This window comes from Sarcophilus harrisii, chromosome 5 (assembly GCF_902635505.1).
Source record: "Sarcophilus harrisii chromosome 5, mSarHar1.11, whole genome shotgun sequence".
Taxonomy (NCBI): domain Eukaryota; kingdom Metazoa; phylum Chordata; class Mammalia; order Dasyuromorphia; family Dasyuridae; genus Sarcophilus; species Sarcophilus harrisii.
The window spans coordinates 131,125,343-131,146,803 of record NC_045430.1 but is presented as its reverse complement, the minus strand read 5'-3'; the positions used below and the strand labels follow the sequence as shown (position 1 = coordinate 131,146,803).

General features: G+C 34.9%; 1 protein-coding gene across 1 annotated transcript in view; it reads right to left on the bottom strand.

Moving 5' to 3' along the window:
- CAMK1D (calcium/calmodulin dependent protein kinase ID) overlaps window positions 1-21,461 on the bottom strand; it is a 457,058-nt gene that overhangs the window by 158,382 nt on the left and 277,215 nt on the right. The window contains exon 3 of the mRNA XM_003771427.4: window positions 5,645-5,719. Coding sequence (XP_003771475.1) covers window positions 5,645-5,719 — 75 coding nt within the window. The remainder of the gene's footprint in view (window positions 1-5,644; window positions 5,720-21,461) is intronic.

Genomic DNA, 21,461 nt, shown 5'->3' with positions numbered 1-21,461 from the left:
GAAAAGTAGGTTGGAGCTAGAATTAGAGGACCTTGAAAAACCAGCCTAAAACATTTATATTATATTCAGTAAGCAATGGGAATTTGAAAAAAAAAAAAGCTGAAGGTTTTTGAGCTGGGAGACGTTGTAATTGGATTTATACATTATGAAAATTGCTCTGGCAGTGGTGTGAAGGATAAATCAAAAGGGAAAACACTGAAGTCAGGGAGACAAGTAATTTTTCACTATTTTCTGAAATACCCCTTTCACTATCACTATATAAAGGTGCTTCCTGGAAGATCCTAAATTCCTTCTATAGAGACACATCATTGTTATTTCATTTTGTGTTACTTATTACTTTTTAAATATTTTCTATACATGTATACATGTATGTTTTTTCTATACATGTATGTTTTTAGTTTGTTTTGTAATATGTTTTCAAGTCTTTTAAATGATGTATATAGGTTTTACCAAAATATTTATAGTCTGTGCTCTCAACTCCAATTCAGCAAAATACATACATATATTTTTGTTCATCAAAAAATTTAAACAAATCAATCTGTACCAATAGAACATGGATATGAAGACTGCAGAATTTCCTAGAACTACTAAATCCATAAAATAGAATTTATCTCTTCTGCCACTGTATCGGTTTCTTAGAAATACACTAATTAGTGTATTTCTAAGGATTAGTTTGCCAATAGATTCATTCTTCTTTATCTTTCTTGCCTTTTTAATTCAATGAGGTTGAAATTAGTGAGTCTTTCCCAGAGCAAAAAAATTAACAGTGTGTACCAAGAAGTCAACCTTTGAAGATGACACAGTTATACCAACATTATCATGGACATGCAGTGCTGATTATAAGACATGCTGACACAAAACTTCACACTTTACATTTTCTTCACATAACAAAAGTGTGAAGATGATAAAATGAAAGATTATTTCCATTTTACAGATGAGAAAACTGATTATCAGAGACCCTAATGATTTGCTAGTAGTCACATAGAGAACCATACAGGACAGAGGAACTTAGTCTCCTAGTCTATAAAACTTAAGAGTTCCAAAAGACCTTAAACATTCTATAGTTTTCATTTTACAAGAGAAAGAAATGAAGGTATGGAGCAGTAAAAAGTTAACTAAAACCCTGGCTTTCTGGTTCCAACTCCATTTGTCTTTGCATTGTCACACAGCCTTCACACAGTGTGTGGCACATAAAGCATTTCTATTGCATCTATTATTTCCTTCTCTTCCCTTCTTCCTCTCTTTTACTATAAAATACAAAATTACTAATTTATATGTAAATGCATTATAGTACCTTGTATAGAAACATCCCTTTCCCCTCTATTACCAGGCTTAGTTACTTGCAAAACGCTTTCCACTGGGAGTAGAAATGTGTGCTCTAATTAAAACTGGCTCTGGGAACACATTGTATGATTTATAAATATAATATCAACAGGAAAGCTGCACCGGCAACCCCCCACATACAGTGAGCTATTCGAAAACAATTTCTGGCACAACAAGCCTGTGGAGTAGATGAACCATATTTGCTTTTGGAAGCTGCTTAAATGTTCACTTTTCTTCCATTCCTGACACAATTTAAAAAAAAAGATTTGTTTTCATGTTGAACTAGTTGTTCAAATATTAGTGATATCAGTAGTAGCAGTAATATTAAAAATGTACCTTAAGTTATTTGTTCATTTCACTTGGAAATATGCACAAAGTGCCAAAGTGTAATAACTAGTAAAAAATGAATTCATTTATGTACGCATTCAACTTATATCTGTAGTGTGACGCTCTGGGCTAGGATGCCATAAAAGAATTCTAAAGTATTCAGCTTGGCTCCTCTCTGACACATGGGGATGGCACATCAGTTATTATTTAGGAAGTTTTTCATAAACAGAGTCACAAATTCCTAGAATTGAAAGGGGCCTTTGGAGAAGGTCTCATGAGACCAATATCTCAACAGTAGGCCGTTGTGGAATAGTGAAATCAGGAGCTAAGAAATCATCACTAAATCACTTAACTAATCTCTAAGAATTACTGCAAGATACTTATGATCATGGTTTTGCATTTCATTTTTCACCTAGCTGTATTCAACCTGATTTTCAACATTTATAATAATTTTCTAGGTAAAGCCTGTTACTTATATCAAAAGATCAAAATCTTTCCCCCTAACATATAATCAGTTGTTTAAAAATAAAGTAATATCTTGATCAAAAGCTTATTTTTTGACATTCAGGTACATCTCAACATTTAGGATATAATATCCCCAGAAATTGACATATGAAATGAATCCATCACATTTTCTCTAAACATATCAGAACCAAAATTTTTTGTGGTTGAGCCAAAGAGTGCTGGGCTTAGATTAAACATAGCCAGGTTTAAATCTCTTGCTCATTAGCTCTTTGATGGTGGGCCAAATACCTCAGTTTCCTGATCTGAAACATAACTGGGGAGGGGTAGGTATATCATTAAGGGTTCTTGACCTCTTTTTGCATCATAGACTCCTTGGAAGTCTGGAAAAACTTATGGATACTTTTTCAGAATAATATTTTTAAATGCATAAATTAGAAAGGAAACCAATTACATTGAAATATAGTTATAATATTTTAAAAATATGATTTCTAAGTCACTTTCAGTTCTAACAGTATATGATTCATAAAACACACATACATACACACACACACACACACACACACACACACACACACTACCACCAGCATTAATCACAACCCAAGAAGTTGGTGCAGTGGATAGAGCACTAAATTTAGATTCTGGAAGATTTGAGTTCAGTTGTTAGCTATGTGACCGGACAAGCCACTTAAACCTCTGTTTGCCTCAGTTTCCTTATTTGTAAAACAGAGATGATAATAGCATGCTTATCTTGTAGAGTTATTTTTAGGATAAAATGAAATAATATACGTAAAGTCCTTAAAAAAACACTATAAAATGCTAGCTATCAGTAACAAAAACAAATCTTTTCCTTTTTAATGCCTGGTCATACAGTAGTACCAAGGACAGGATTTAAAATCCCACCTATATGAAATGACACCAGTAACTTGCCCTTTCTAGGAAGCAGGTATCTCACTTGCAAAATGAGAGGATTTCTGGAGTGTGTGGTCTTTGAGGGTCCTTCTAACTCCAAGACTATGAGCTGTTTATCCTAAATGGCTTAATGACAATAATGGGATACTGCTGACAAAAATTAGAAAACTGACAAGGTAGAATCATAGATAAAAATAAAAAAAACACTTAAAACAGAAATAACAACCTCTCGGTTTTCAGGAACACAAGACAACAGCTTCTATAACTTAAACCACTTAATAGCCATTTTAAAAGGTAATGGGGGGGGGGTTATATTCCACATATTAGTTCTGAGTTTCAGCAACTAAGAGATGGCTTCTTGGAAACTAAAACCTCCCAGACACAAATATTGTGACATGCAGTCCCACAGCATGAAATTTAAATTCACCACAATGATTTGGAAACCTGGATCTTCCTAATGCCTTCCACAAAAGAAGCCATCTGCCCCAGAGCCAGGCAAATTTAGAGGGGAACTGAGATCAGAATTGAAAGAAAGTAACAAACACTATTAAAGCTGACAAGAAAAGAGACTATCTATCCAGAACACTGTCTCTATAGAGCCTTCTAAGTGGCATGATGAATATGAACATTAGGGCTGTTACTTTCAGTAATATCTATACCAATAATTCATAGCAATTACAGGAGCATAGTAGAAAAAAGATGATAAGGAGGAAGTGGATTGCTTGACCTTTTTGAAGTTTGCATTAAAATGTTTTAAGTTTATTTTTATTACATACTAATGCATTTTTATTTTATTCTAATGCACTTAATAATTAGATCTGGCTGAAAAACTGAAGTGAAGGAGAAGTCTTTTGAGGATGTGCTTTTAATTAATAATGATGATAATGATAATAGCTAGCATTTTATGTTTTAGGACTTGCAAAGTAAAGTGCTTTGCAAATATTAGCTAATTTGATCCTCACAATAACCTGGGAGACAGGTGTTTCTATTATCCCCATTTTGCAGGTGAGTGAATTGAGACAAATTAAATGATTTGTCTAAGGCTGGATTTGTACTCAGGTTTTCCTTACTTCAGAATTCAGTACTCTGGCTATCTAGCTGTGTATACATATATATACTTCAGAAATTATGTATATATGTATATATGTACATTGTTCCTTTGGCAGTCTGGGAAAGTCTTTGTCCCTCTTCTGAAAATAATGCTTTAAAAATTATAATTTAATAAAGTGATAAATTTCAGATAGAGGCTAATGAAAATAAAGCTATAATTTCTACATGGTCAACTTTTTACTTGTACTCATTTTTACTACAGCAAGAGTCAAAAAGTTATAAATTCAGAGCTGGAAAGGACTTGAGAGGCTGTGGAGTCCAATCTTTACATTTTACCACTATGGAAATAAGCAAATTTCCAAGGGTCTCTTAACCATGAAATATGTGTATCAAAATTTGAACTTGTCTTCTAGATTCTAAGACAGCAGTCTACCAAGTCTCCCATAAAATGTTGTTTCTTGTTGTCTTTGATAAATAATAAACCCAATTCTAGCAATTCCTTTATTTGCCTTTTCTATGAGAATCTTACAGTCAGAAATGAGCTTTTCTCATTCTCAAATAAAATATCTATATTTATAAAGATTTAACCATAGCACCAAATAACAGAAACTTCATTTTAACTTTAAATGTCACTACCCTCCCAATTTATTCATTCCCACTCAAGTGTTTTTCCCCTCAAATACTTTAATACAAAGACATAAAGCATGTCCTTAAATGCTAATGAGAAATGGGAAAAATGCTGTCCTAAGCAGTTATTTTCACATACATCCTCCCAAGTTAAATTGCAAACATCTGTATGGAAAAAAGTACATTGATAAAAGTAAATCAGCCTTAACATTAATTCTTCTAAAATGCTGTGGAAATTCAGAAGCTGAAAAATTCATACTGAATGATTACACCTAAATTGATCATTTGAAACTATACAAAACTCTGTTATAGCCATTTGCAGAACACTATGCTCAACATTTTCCTTTGAGTACATAAAGAATAAGTTTTCTTTCTATTCTTATCTCCCATAATGTCACTAGGATGCTCCAGTTGACCAAGATGCAATATTTATTGGAAAGCATTTGTAGGCTATAGATCTCAATTTCAAGTGAGAATTTAAAAATCTGATCTTTTTTTTCTAGATATGTCATCTTGTACTTGAATTCTCAGCTCTTTCTTTCATTCTTCTACCTCTTCCTACAACCTGATGATTTCCATTCTAATTATAAAGCAAAAGTATGTAATGAAAAGGCTATAGATTGACTCTTGTTAGTACTTTCCCAAGATATGTGTGAATTCTCCATTTAGAGAGTTAACCTCAGGGGGAAAAAATGGAAAAGGTACATTACAATGCCATAATAGTCACATGTGTTCCATTCTTTCCCACAGTCTTAAAAACAAACATAATAGGATTTTCTTTCTAAAATAAGATAAATTAGTATTTCTACAAAAGCCTTAAATGCTATGAAATATATCTAAATGCGCCCTTGATAAAGCCTCTCTGCAAAAGCTGGTTGATGAAAGTGTCAGAGAACTTCTAAAGTCTATTTGCTACAAAAACAATATTCAATATTGTACTTACAGCTGCATAACCAAGTATAAGTGATTTGGGCTTTCGTAAATATCTTCCAGAGCAACGATATTTTCATGTTTAATTCTAAAAATTGAAAGAGAGAGAAAAAAAATTAAAGCAACTTGTCATTAAATTTTAAATGAACAAAATTCCATATTAAAGGAAAAAACAATTCTACTACTAGCAAGTAATAGTACCTTTCTTATACTTTTATATCGCCAGTGCTTAATAAAAGTTCATTCACTTGAATCCTGGCTTTGCCATTTAAAACTTATGTGACCTTAAGTACCTCTTTAATCTCTTTGGGTCTCAATTTCCTCATCTGTAATATGAAAGGAGAGTAACTCTACATGGTTTTTATAACTCCTTGAATCTATTGATTGTATGAAATAGATCAAATTGTGTATATATGTATATATATATTTTTATTTGTGTGTGTGTGTACATATATACACATATATATGTATACACACAATCTTAAATGTATTTTTTCCCTCAGAATTCTACTAATTTATTTCAATAATCCCAGTCATATTTAGATATTGGGAATGGGAAAATCAGGGTGGGGGATGGGGAGAGACATAAGAGAGGGAAAGACATCATAAATCTAAGTCCACGTACCAACAGCATCACATGAGGCAGAAAACAAACTATCCTACTAGGTGCCAAATAAGGAAAAAGAGATCTACACATTGATGAGCATTGGCTGCCCTTAGTGGGTCACTATTGTGACCCATCATTGCCATCAAGTATCTGCTTAGGCTTCTATATACTTGTTATTATTGTGCCAAGATGTGGACAGAAAAAAAAAATCTAAGGGGGCTTACAGACTAAGAAGAATCCCCTCCTAAATGCTATTTGAGCTCAGAATCTTGAGCTTTCCAGAAAAGAAACATTTCATTAGCCAATGTGCTAATTAATTGTTCACAGAAAATCCTCTCTTGGGGTTTTACTGCTCCACAGTTTCAGATGCATTCAGCTGATGTAGCATCTTCACTAAAGGCTGCTGATGCTTAACAGCAAAAACATTATATTATTTAATTAGGGGAAATGGAGGAAGTTTTTCTAAATTCTCTTCCTTCTTCCCTCTAGAATCACATGATCTAATAAATTACACTACATCCAAGTAGATCCCAAAAGAATTAAGATGAAATAAAGGTTGTTACTAGTTTTTCCTAGTTAATACAATTTGCTGATAAATTGAAACAGAGGGAATTATATTCAATTCACATTTCACCTGTGCCTACCAGAAAATGCCAATTTTATTTATCATCAAATTGACTTTAAAAGGTTTACTGTGAGACACTAGAGGAAGAATTATATCAGTTATATCAGAAAAACATTATATTGATCTAACAAAATGAGTCAGTGAGTAAACCAGGAAATATCAGTTAATTTGGGACTGCCCAAATTCCAGATAGTCATGGAAGGTGAAAAGGAATACCTGCATGATTTCCTGAGCCAGGGAATTATATTTCTGGTAATACATCTGAGAACATATTAAGTGGATCTTTTTTGGGGGGGAAGGGAGTTGTCTGTCTTGTTTTTAAACACCCTGCATCATGTTATTGGCTCATACTGAGCCTGTGGTAAATTAAAGCCCCCAGCATTTTTTACCTGATGCTAAATCATAATTCTCTATTATGTGCTGTACTTGAACAAGTGAGAATTTTAATCTATATGTACCATTTTATTTTTATTCCTGTTATGGTTCAGCGCTGCCTAATGGGCTGGGGTTTTAAGTATATCGGAAGCATTTCAGATCTTGATTATATCCTCAGTTTTATTCATTATCCCAGCCTCACATCACCTGCAAATTTATATAACTACCTTCTAGATTTTATCCAAGTGGCTGAGAACAAAGATTAATAGAAGTATAGACAAAGTAAATGGTATTCTACTAAAGGCATTCATGCCAGTTCACTCCTAACAATTATTCAAATGATTGAATGAGCCAGCTGCAAATTCACCAGATTGACAAGTGTTACTTTGCCAGAGTCAGTGGGGAGAAAAAGGGAGAGTCCAGAATCTCTATTCCCCACCAAATGAAGGTCAAACTATTTAACATGCTATTGAAGGTATTCCACAATCTGGCTCCAATTTACCTCTCCACCTTTATCTGACACAATTCCATATTTTATCACTCATATCCCAGAGAAACTAGACTAATTATCCGTCAGAGAGCCCTGTCCTATCTTAACATCCTAGTTTTTCTTGTGCCTGGAATCCATTCTCTCTGTGATTATTGGAATCTTCCCCATACTATAGGCCCCAGATCAAAAGCTACTTAGCTCTATGAAGCCTTCCCTGGATATTCCCTATTTCATCCATTAGAAGTGACCTCCTTCACTCTCATCTGATCTCATAGCAATTTGCACTGCTCTTATACATTTACCATATTCTAATTTGCATTATTTTTTGTGCCCACACCTTTCCCTTTCTACTTAACTGTAAGCTTCTTAAGGCAAGAATTGTGTCCTTGTTTTTGTAGCAAAGATAGCAGAGTATCTTAGAGGCAAATCTAATTGGCTTTAAATAGCTGATTGCTAGATTTTTATTGTGAATATTTCCACTTCAGAAATCAGCAAACACTATAAATTAGGACTTGTGTTATAGTCTTTTTGATTTCTAGACTGAAAGTGATGGAGAGCATGTTAATAATGCCCATTAAACTTTAAAATGTGTTGTGCATATATTATTTTGAGATTCAGTTATTAAATGTTTACAACACATCCCTGACTATTTACAAGGATACTGGAATAAACCATTTCCTTCTCCATTGGATTAAGGCAAACAGAGATTGATTACTTATCTGGAATCATATACTGAGTAAATATCTGAGGCTGGATTTGAAAGACTTTCCTTATTCCAGGGCTGGTGCTCTATCCACTGAACTACCCAGATATCCCATGTTGATGTTTTACTTTGGCTTTAAAGTCAAGGTAATCCAACCATTCTGGAGAGCAATTTGAAAGTATACTCAAAGAGCTATCACACTGTACATACCCTTTGACCTAGCATTGTTTCTATTGGTCTTGTATCCCAAAGAGATCTTAAAGAGAAAGGGACCCACATATGCAAAAATGTTTGTGGCAGCCCTTTTTGTAGTGGCAAGAAATTGAGTGGATGCCCATCAGTTGGAGAATGGCTGAATAACTTATGGCATATGAATGTAATGAATTGTTCTATTAGGAACGACCAACAGGATGATTTTAGAGAGTCCTGGAGAGAGTTACATGAACTGATGCAGAGTGAAATGAGCAGAACCAGGAGAGCATTGTACCCAACAACTTGATTATATAATGATGAACTCTGATGGATGTGGCGCTTTTCAACAAGAAGATTCAGGCCAGTTCCAATTGTTTAGTGATGAAGAGAGCCATCTAAACCCAGAGAGAGGACTGTGGGGACTGAGTATGAACCACAACATAGCATTTTCACTCTTTTTGTTGTTTGCATTTTATTTTTTCTCATTTTTTCCTTTTTGATTTGATTTTTCTTGTGCAGCAAGATAATTGTATAAATATGTATGCATATATTGGATTTAACATATATTGGATTTCTTGCTATCTAGGAGAGGAGGGAGGAAAGAGGGGAATTGGAACACAAGGTTTTGCAAGGGTTGATGTTGAAAAATTATCCATGCATATCTTTTGAAAATTAAAAAGCTTTAATAAAAATAAATTAATAAATAAATGCAAAAAATAGCCAATATAGGGGGAAATGTAGTGGGCTAATGAGAGGGTCATTTTTTGATGGGTTGCTCTAGCACACAGATGCTTTCACGCTCAGCTATTGAAGGAATATTTGAAATTTCTACAAGAGTTAACAAAAAGATTTCATGGGCATAAATCTTTCAGTGGACACCTTATGAAACAAAGGGGAATAGGATGTTAGATATGTGCAAACAGCAAAGATCTGGACACTTGTACTGCTTCAACCCTATGGATCAAACCAATCATGGACTCCCAGAAAGTGGGCATCTCCCAGGTTCTCCAAGTCTTACTAATTGATAAAACCAAAGTACTTATTGGCCCTGACACTTGCCTTGCTGCTCTCTCTACCTTTAGGACTTCCAACTCTTTGCATCAGCCCTGCAGTTCATCTCTTTTTTATATATTGTCTCCCTAATTAGGGTGTCAGCACTTAGAGGGCAAGGACCATCTCCCTTTTTTTTAGGGCACATAATAAGTTATCAAACAATATTTCTTCATTCAAGCCACAACCTTTCCTTCTAAAAGAATGTTTCCAAGTGAAGCAAAAATCTGACGACTATAAAAGTGCCACCAAAGGAACTGTAATCATATCACTAAGGGCACCTTTACAAGACAGAAAATGGCATTTAATTTTCATTTCACTTGGTAAAGTTCCCAGGCCCAGTAGGCACAAAAAAGCATTTGCCACTGTCTGTGCATGCAGCATATGTTTGTAAGGACAAATACAGAATTTTGAATGTAGAGAGGTGTTTACTAAATGTTTGTTAGGTTTGTAAGATTAAAATCACCTTCAACTTTTACCCGGAAACACATGAGCAAAAGGGGGGAAAAAGCTACAAAGCCTAAAGGCAAAAAGCAATTGTTTGGATGCAGAGAACTCTGCATGGTCCCTGACTCAGCCAAAAGTCGATACCCTCTGCCAGGGCCAGGGATCCATTTGAAAATGACATCATTATAAAAAAAGTCATCACCAAGAGCACAGCCCAGCACCATACCAAAGGCTATTCAATTGATAATAGTTGCATAGCATCACAAACAGTTTAATTCTGAATGTTTTTTTTTTAATTTAATAGCCTTTTATTTACAGGTTATATGTATGGGTAACTTTACAGCATTAACAATTGCCAAACCTCTTGTTCCAATTTTTCACCTCTTACCCACCCCCACTCCTTCCCCCAGATGGCAGGATGACCAGTAGATGTTAAATACATTAAAATATAAATTAGATACACAATAAGTATACATGACCAAACCGTTATTTTGCTGTACAAAAAGAATCAGACTCTGAAATATTGTACAATTAGCTTGTGAAGGAAATCAAAAATGCAGGTGGGCATAAATAGAGGGATTGGGAATTCAATGTAATGGTTTTTAGTCATCTCCCAGAGTTCTTTCTCTGGGCGTAGCTGGTTCAGTTCATTACTGCTCCATTGGAAATGATTTGGTTGATCTCATTGCTGAGGATGGCCTGGTCCATCAGAACTGGTCAAATTCTGAATGTTTTATTGAGATGATGCATCCTTTCTCCCCCAGCCCAGTCCTTCTCACAGCGTCAGGATCTAGGCTATATTGTTCAGTCTAATCAGTGGGTCTCTGGATTCTCTAACTCTGATTCTCTGCAGCCCATCAAAAAAGATGGAATATGGCAAAATCTATAAGTTGCTCAGAGAGCAAAAGATATCCCTTTTCTTTATTCCACAGAGATGAACATCTTTTTGTTGCTCTCTTTTCAAGCTGAGTAGAATGCATGGGATTAAGGAGCGGAATATAGTTTAATCAGGAAGGGGCAGATCAGGACAAGGTGCTTAGCAGGGAGGGGTAGCTGGAGAAGCAGATGGTGGCTAAGAAGAGACAAGGGCAATTCTGATCTTGTTGACAGGGTCACAGAGAGGAGAGGTTTTTCTACCTTCCATCTGCTACCCAGATGTTTGGGGAGAACTTCCCAGGCCTTTCTCCAGGGTCATGTTCCCTAGTTTGAAAAACACAACCCTGAAGATAAAGATATAGAAGAGGTAAGAGATCAAGGCTGGAAGTCCCTCTCAATGCCATTACCATTAAATGCTTTTTAGGCATGGGGAAACAGCCTATTGGTCAAAATAAGCATCCTACCCAGTAACACTGAACTATTTAAGAAAAGCTCCAGAATTTTGGCAAATGATTTCTCCCATCTAGATAAAATGTTATGTTCTCCTGGGATTTTACACACTATCAAGTTAATCCCTTCTTTCTTAAAAAATAGATTATTATATTTAAAATATGGGATTCTGGCCACATAAGGGAATATAAATACTAAGAAAAAGCTTGTGTCAAAACAGGGAGAAGAGATGTGGCACATATACAGGCTAATTTATTTAGTTGACTTGATCACTGATCATTCGGGTTGATGTGAAGAATAATAGGGGGTCTATGCTTTCCTCACTTTTACCTAACCTGAAAGGAATGGAGTCAAAATCATCTCACACTAAGACTCTTTCCTCTAGTCCCTTCAAATTTGCTCTTCACTTAGGTCAAAAAGGACATTTAGCCCTCGGGACCAGAGGTCAGACCTTTAGGGACACCATGGCTCCAATGAGATAATTTTTCTAGGGGAAATCAAGTGATTTAAAAAGTTTTAGTATTATATTTGGGAGAATTGAGTGGCCATCCCTAACCATATATGTATAGGACATTATCTTCATGTGACACTATCACCCTCCAAAATCTAGTCTTCATTAATACCATATTCCTATATTTTTCCTTTCTTTTACTTCAGTCTTGACCCTATATTCCAATTTAACCATTTACAATTAGCTACTGCCCTGAATCTTTTGCTCCCTGATTCTCTCCCAGCCCCAATTCCAAACTAATCCTACCATCTACCTTCTTCTTTCCTATTCACGCTAAATGTTAATGCCAAAAATCAAGCAACCAGGACAACTGCATTTACTACAGATTTATATTTTTTAATCTCACCTAGGTACTCATTGCTACACAGCAAACTTTCTAATCTGCTCTGACCTATTCTATCACCCTTTGCACAGCAGCTGTTCCAAACCTCTTCTCTCCTCAAACCGTCTCTTCTTAGATGCACAGAATCTCATCTCCTAGTTGAATAATGGGGAAATAGAAGCTTAATACAACAAACTTCTTTATTCATATTCCAAAGCTCAAAATCAAAGGGATGCCCATCAATTGGGGAATGGCTACACAAGCTGTGGGATATGGTTGCAATGGAACATTATTGTGCTATAAGAAATGACAAGGATGATTTCAGAAAAACCTAGAGAGACTTATATGAAATGATGCAAAATGAAGTGAACAGAACTAGGAAAACAACATGCATGGCAACAGCAATAATGTACAATGAAGAGTTGTGAATGATTTAGCTATTCTGAGCAATATAATGATCCAAGACAATCCCTTCATCAATCCAACTCTTCAATAGTTCTATTTTCTACCTTCTACAAGGAGCTTTTCCTGTATTCAATGCCCATTACATTTCCCCCCACAATTACTACTAAACTAGAATACTCTCTAGCCTCTTGAACATACCACATGCTCGCCCACCTCTTCAATTTTTCTCACATTGTTCCTTGAGTATGGAATATCTTCCTCTTTCCCTACTGAATTCACACCTATCCTTAAAAACCCCACTCTACCTACTTCTTCTAGAAAAAGTTTCTCTGATTCTATTCTGGGCAAAGACAACCACACCTCTTATCCCCAAACATCATACAGTGCTTTGTCCTGCCCCACTCTAATGTACTTTGCAGGTTATAGTGCATATCATAATTATTTGTGCTTTATCCACTTATTAAATTTTATGCTCAATGAAGATATAGGGTCTATATCCTAACTAAACTTTTTTGATCACAAGTTATCTGAATATAATATAAATATAATATAATATAAATACTGAATAAATGAATGACTTTTCAACAAGACAAGTCAGTATAACATAATATGATTGTCGAATTGGAAATAGCTTCATAATAGCTCATTTAATGCAAAAGCTATTAAAAAACCATGGATTCTATTTGTAATATTCACTTGAAGACCTCAAAGACAAAAAACTTACTACTCTCTAAAGCAATCCATTCCATTTTTAAAAAAACTCCAATAACTAAATAATTTATTAATAGTCACTAATGATTATACTGTAATTGTAATTAACATAATTAACCATCTAATAATTAGATAACAATCTCTTTCTCTCAAACAGAAATATTCTTTTTCCACCCATTTTTCTACCTTCCCTCTAATCCCTTTTCAGTTTAAAAACAATCCTGTACTTACAAGACACCTGACAGCACTATTCCACACCTAATATAGAACTATATGGAGTTTTCCTGCTTCAAAGCAAAATTATATTAACTTGTGCACTTCCACACAATCTTATTTAAAAAACACAAAAGACTCCAAAATTAGATTTTCAGAGTCATGAAGAATCAAAGTTTTCCATTTGGGAGAAGATTTAGAGGAAAGCACATGATCATTCATCTACTATGAATGATAGACCAGCCACTTGGGGCTACACTGGAGTAATTGGATCAAGAAAAATTGGATGAGAGAAAGTTTTCTAGAAGCTGCAATATTACTTCTTTTGTTTTTCTGCTTTTTAATCCATACTTTTAAATGATAAAGCTCCATAATAAAAAAATAAATCAGCCCTAGGTAAACATTTTAATGATCAAATTAACAAGCATTTATTAACACCTACTTTGTGTTAAGCATTGTTCTAAGAAAAACAAAAAAGTGTGGTCCCTTCTTTCAAGGATCTTACAAGCTAACTGGGGAAACAAAATGAAAACAAGAAAGCACAAGCAAGCTATTGATATAAGTTGGAAATAATCAAGAGAGGGAAGGACCAGAATTAAGTGAGCTTGGGAAAGGTTTCTTTCAGAGGGTGGGGACAGTAGCCTAGTATTGAAGGAATACACAGTAGCCATGAGGTAGAAAAGAGAAAGGGGGAGCACAAAACATAATGTGTGAAGAACAGCAAGAAGACCAGTGTTAGTAAATAGCAGCTGGGGGGGGGTTATAAAATGACTGTGAAAGTAGAAAGGGGCCGGGTTATATGGGATTTTTAACACCAATTAGAGGTTTTCATATTTGACCCTAAGGATAATTGGAGGGAACCACTTGAGTTTAATGAAAATGAAGGCGATATGATCAGACTTGTACTTTAGGAAGATCAATCTGACAGAGGATCGACCAGAATGAGAAGAAACTAAGTAGCAAGCTATCACAATAGTCTAGCTGAGAGGTAATAGGAACCTGTGCTTGGGTGATGACAGTGTTGAAAGAGAGAAGGAAGCATAAAATTCCACATGTATACTCCCTCTAAATAGTACAGATCACAGTATATCCATTCCCACTAATCCTGTGCACCTTTCCTCTTTGATTCTCAAACATTTGTCATAGAATCTTAGTGGCTGTTCTCCAATTCTGTCAGCATTACTTGAATACACATGAATGCCCATCAATTATTCCTCATCTACCTGCCCTTCCTACCTCCTAGTCTGGTCATATGCCTCTTAATGATATGTTTTATTCTGTTTCTCAGGAACAGTTCTAGTTGATAACATATTGCAACATATTCATACCTTCCCATGTATATTTTGGCTAATTCTTAACTTTATTTTGTCAGAGAGTCTTCTGTGTCTTGGAATCAGAATCAATGAAAAAACCAAGATGGTTAGTGAAGGAGGCAGACAATATTCTTTATCTTTTAAATTGGTCTGAATACTATAAATAAATAAAGCATTTAAGATCAAATGAGTGTGAAACTCTAATTCTGGCTCAATATCCAGGAGGGGGGAACTAGAAATAAGGAGATAGATGAAGGCTGAAACAATAGTCCAGGTAAGAATTAAAAAGTGTCAGAATTAGGATGGTGGTATTGAGAGTAAGAGGTAGATAAGACATGAGAGAGATCATGGAGGTACAATCAATAGAATTTGCAATTAATTAGATTCAGAAAATGAGTAAGAAGTAAAAAATGACTTTGATGTCTCTTTGGGGTTTAGGTGACTGAGAGAAGAATGATACCATTTTCAGAAACAGGAAATTGGAAGGGGAGAGAATTTGACAAGTTTAGTTTTGAACATAGTTTGATGTCCCTATGGGATAGCCAAGGGCATATGCTCAGCAGATATTTGAATATATATGGTTGCAGAACTCCAGGGAGAGACTGGGTTGAAGGTACAGATTTGGCAGTCATCTGCACAGAAAAGCATTGAAAGGAAGGGAGTTAATAAGAATGCCAAGAGAAATAGCAAAGAGTTGAGATCCAAGGGCAGTCTTTTTCAGCATCGACAACTAAACTCCTTTTCCTCGATCTCTTTATCTTACAAATGGGGGGAGTTTTTACTAGGTGACCAATAAAATCCCTCTCAGATCTCGAGTTTATTAAGAGTTCTCATGAATATTTGGAACTCATCAGCGATAATCACTTTCTTTTTACCAGCAGATGGCACTGCAATCTATAGGAAGCATAGAAAGTGAAAAATAGTACATTCTCATCTAAACCAACCAAATTACAATGAAGACAAGTCATATCTTTTTTCTTTCTTAAAGATTAGGTACAACATGTTTATACTTCTATCTTGTGGGAAATGTCCAATTCACTATGATAATAAATGCTACTGTGATTTTTAAATTATACCTTGTTCCTTCCAAGGAATACTATTTCTTTAAAAAGTTTCCTTCATACACTATAAGAGATTAGATGACGTATTGCATCATTCCTATTTTATAAATGAGATGATTTAAAAGAAAGGAAAGGAAAAGAAAAAATCAGGGCAGGAAATAAAGCATGCTGGAAGTGATAAGAACCCTCAAGCAAGGATTTTCATTGCCCGTCAATATTCAATGCCTTGTCTGTTTTATAGGAACCTTGCTTATAGAAATGATGTTCTTTGACAGCACAGAGTGTATTAGTCAATCATCAAGTAGATTGCAATAGAGTAGATAGCCATTTTCGCTAAAAATTTCTCCCACCAATCCCCAACACTTTCCTTTCTTTTGTAAGGCAAATCCCACACAATGGCCAATACAGTTTTGGACAAGGTTAAGAGTTCCACTTTGGTAACGGTGGTACAAGAAGTGTGAATCACACTTGAATCATTTTTAGTGCAAAGGAAGTATTGAGCCAGATTCAAAGATAACTGAATCTACTTAGGATTAGAATGGAGATTTAATTCTATCTAGGAATATTGGGGATACTGTACATTTCTTTTCCTCTAAGTCCATAAGAGGGAGGGAGATCCTCAGAATCAACCCAGCTAGATACAGACAAAACTAACATTTACCAAAGTAAAGGCCAGAAGGGAAGGACTTTCATATTTTCTTCCACATCCTAGTATCTTCCAAGATAATATGTTGACATTGTAAAATGTTTTTGAGAACATGCTCAGAATCTGAGAAAAAGATACAGTCATTTGTTTTGTGGTTGGGAGGATTTTTAATAATTCTACAATTACAGTTATAAAATATGTACCAGAAATGGTTGACTTTTCCTCATCTGAAGTAACATATTGATTAATTCTTATAGCAGAATTTAGGAATTTTCTAGGCTACTTCTTCTGAGAAGGATGAGAAATTTTTAACAATAGCAATATAACAAGAACAAGAAAACAACAAATCAATTTTCTGGGACTTTTTGATTTGAGTGATGACACAGATGAGAAACAGTGCATATAGTAGACTTCATTACTGGTTCTTGCTGAATTCTGATCTTTGCCATATATTTACTTTTTGACACATGGACAAATACAATTTCACTAAGGTGGATGTTCCCTTCAGTAGCACAGATTGTAAGCCATTTGTGCCTTCTTGCCCTGTGTGACTCTTGTCTATGCCCTTCTCAAACTGGCACACAGTGGGACCACCCAAAAAGCCGAGGGCCTTCTTCTGGATCTCTTTGTACTATAGATGAGGCAACTCACCAATTATTCCTTTCTATCACCATGAAATTGTTTTACTTTTTCTATTCATTATTTTGGTAGTCATCTTTCTACCACTTGTCCTTTGCACTTTATCAGTCTTACTATTTTTCTCCATATGACTGAGTGACCTATAATCTTAATTCTTTGTAGAATATAGAATTCTAGGCTTCATAGCACCAGGAAGATGCTTTGAGAATGCACAAGATTTCTTAAATATAATCCAACTCTGCTCTTTTCTTTTAATTCAATTCTGGGCTCAGACCAATGGTGTCTATCAAATATAGAGGTAATGATGTTCCAGCCCTATGGACTCATCAACTAATTAAATATCAGCATCTGGAAAATAGACATCCTTCATTTCACTTGATTTTCTTGTTGGAAACTTTACCAAATTCCATTTGATAACTCATTTACTTGTTCTTGTTTAATCGTTAAGTTGTATCCTACTCTTCCTAACCCCATATAAGCTTTTCTTGGCAAAAATACTAGAGTGGTTTGCTTCTCATGTGGATCAAGGCAACAGTCATACAACTAGTAAGTGTCACAGGGTGAATTTTAATTCAAGTCTTCTGACTCCAGGCCCAGAGCTCTATTCATTGAGTTTTCCTACTTGTTTCCATCTCATTTAGTGGGCTTTGCAATTTCTGGGGCCTGATGAGACAAAATTAATGTCATCTACAAACAGGAACATCTGGAAGACTTTGCCATTATCTTGGATGAATCTCTTTTTAACTTGGACTCTTCTCTGGACATCTTCTATGATATAAGCAAACACCTTTGGTGAGCATAGATCTCTTTAGCCTTCTCTTGATATTTATATCCATGGGGTACTCATTCTTACATCTTTCAAGGAAATTTGTGTGATTTTAACACACTTGAGAAACATACTGTTTCCAGAAAGTCTTGTAACTTTTGTTCTGTTGAATCAAATGCATATTTGTGATCAATAACAACAAGAAATAGTCAGTTGAGTGACTATATAGTTTGCCCATGAAAGTTATTTACAAAAATCTGTTCTTTTTTCCACATTATATCCATGTCCTTGATATCTACATAAATTATTCTCAAAAAAGTTGGAAATATTCACAAAGCAGTAATATCATTAGTGTTTATTTATTATTAGCTTTTTCTCAATTATATTTTCTTTTTTTTCAGTAGTAATGGCATCGATGCTTTCCCCTCCAAAGTATTTGATATCATTTTATCTTTCAGATATTTTAAGAATTAATCTTTGATTTGAGTAAACAAGTTACTTTGTGTATTATCACCCAAATTAACTATAAAGGACATGTGAAGAAAGATACTATCTGCACCCAGAGAAAGAACTCGTAAATAGGTGTATAGAATAATTTTACATATATGCCATCTATCTAGTTATCTATTCCTATTTGTGTCTAATGGTAGCCATGGGTGGAGGGGGGAGGGAAAATTTACATGATAACTTATTATAGATTTGAAAGGAATAGCAAAGAGTGCATAGTAGATTTGTAGTCTCATGTACAATCTTCTTATTTACTGTACTGTTATGAATGTTTGTTTTAGTTTATAAAGAAAAAAATCAATCTTTGAAGCCCTCAAAAGTGGTGAGGCTCTTCTGGTCCCCTCTTTATGATGAAAATTTACACTGGAGAAATGACATGGCATAGTACAGAGTATACTGAGGAAAACGGAGTTCAAATGCTGCCTTGTATCATTAGCTGTGTGACCATGGATGAGCCACTTACCCTAATTTCTAAAATTAGAAGGGTGAATTTTATGGCTTCTAAATCTAGGATGCTTTGAATTTCCTTAGAATATAATGATAGTCTGGATTAGTCTATCTTCTTTTATCTAATGTTCTGTGTTGGGTAGTTTGTTTAAATAGGTAAGATTAGAGTTAGTTTAATTATAAACCAGTTATTCTCATTTTTATTCTTCAAATTTGATATTATGATATTTGCTCTAATAATTCAATTCTATGACTGTATACAAACCAGCCATTTCAGAAAGAATGCCAACATTGACAATGAATTGGAATATAATCAGTTTCCTTTATTATGATGCTATTTGGGACTCTCCCAGAATTCAGATAGATTCTGATATATATCATTGAATACTGAATGTATAATTCTATTTTTCTATTATATAACATTGTAATACAAAGATTCTTCCAGATGAAAAGAATTCCTTTCATTTAATATTTGTTTTACTTGGAGTGGAAATATATAATTCTAAATACAAAACAATTCAGGAAGATGGCCAAAAAAATCATCCAACGAACTTATTCACAGAATCTTAGAATGAATGTCAGAGCTGTAACAGGCTTTAGTGGTCATCTAGCCCTACTCACATTCAGCAAGTAATTAGTGCCTGATTGTAGAGGCAATTGTTTTTAAGAGGAAGAGTAGAAAAAGAAATACATTTTATACTTAAGATGCTTAATAAATACAAGTTTATATGGGGCAGAAGCAAGCAAGATAAATTAGGGATTATGATGAAGTAAGAACCATGAGTCCCTTAGTGAAGGGTGCTTGGGCATTCTGGTTAACCTAGTATAGTTGAGGGATGAGGTGGAGGTGGTGATTAGGTTAATAAGTCTGGTATCAGCATTGTTCTGAAGAATATATGAACTAGGTCTGGGTCCCAGTAAGCCACCTATCAATTTCCTTATTTGTAAAATGGGAATGATAAGGGAAGGGAATGAGCGTTCATACAGGACCTACTGTGTGCTGCTAAGCATTTTATAAATAAGATTTCATTTGGTCCTCAGAACAACCCTGGGAAGTGGGTGCTATTAACTACATTTTACAGATGAAGAACTTGAGACAAACAGAGATTGTAACTTGCCCAAGATAATATATCTAATAATCTACAAGTTGAATGCAATAAGGCTAAATTTGAACTCAAATATGCCTTACTTCAGGTCTTCTTATACTCTTATTTACCGCTTGGCATACTTATCTCATAGTGCTGTTGTAGAGAAAGTACTATATAAGATATAAGCTATCATCATTAAAATTATGAATAACATAGCCAATTAAAAGTTCATAAAAGTGAATAGGCAATGAGTTTTCTTTTCATTGCCTCCCTACTCCCACTCCCCTTAATTTCTTTCCCAAAATTTCTCTTTAGGGCTATAAAACATTAAAATACTCAGAAAGAAATAGTAGTTTACTTCTCTGGGATTCCCCTCCTTTTTTAAAAAATAGACTAAGTAGTTCAGTATCTTGAACAGTATAGACTTACTCAATCCAATCTAATGAATATTTATAAAGAACCTATTATGTGCCAGGCACTGTGCTAAGCACTGGGGATACTATTAATAATTTTTTTAAAAAGTTGTTGTCTTTGAGGAGCTTACAATCTAATGGGGGAAACACCACACAAAAGAAAACAAGATAGACTATGGGGGAGGGAGGGAGGAAAAGTAGAGAGTACATAGCTTGGGATATTCTCTGGGGGTGAAAACGGGCAGAGCAGTAGATGCTGTTATTATTCTTCAATCACATCTGACTCTTCATGACCCCCATTTAAGGTTTTCTTGGGAAAGATACTGTATTGGTCTGCCATTTTCTTCTCTAGCTTATTTTTTTTACAGATGTAGAAATTGAGGAAACAGGGTTAAGTGACATGCCCAGGGTCATACAGCTAATAGATGACTGAGACCAAATTTTTAATTCAGGAAGATGAATCTTCCTGACTTCAAACTAGGGTGCCACTTAGCTGCCCCAGACACAAAGTGGAAGGATATAAAAGTACAATTTCTGCCCTCTATAAAAGAAGGCATTGGGAAGACTTTGGTATTCCATATTTCAGTCCTCTAATCAGAAGGGAAAGGAGATTGAGAAAGGTGGTGTCAATCAAAACTTGGGTTAGGACTGTATGGTGATGAGATTAGAAGTGATGAACAAGGAAGGACATCTTAATTTATGGAATTCAAACCAGGAAGAGCAACAGATGTAAAATGCACAACAGGAGGAGAATGAATTGCCTTTTGAGGTACTCTTTAGTCCCAAAATGTTTGCAAGTGTTTTATTGCCCTGGGAGAGAAATTAATTCTCACATTGCTTAGTTTATTATCTTCTCTGGCTACAGAACAGAAAATACCTTTGAAGTGAAACTCTTTGAAAATTTTCTCTGGTTTCACCTTGGGTGCACCCTGTAGGAACCCAGGTTATCCTACTTTATGATCTCCTAAAGCGT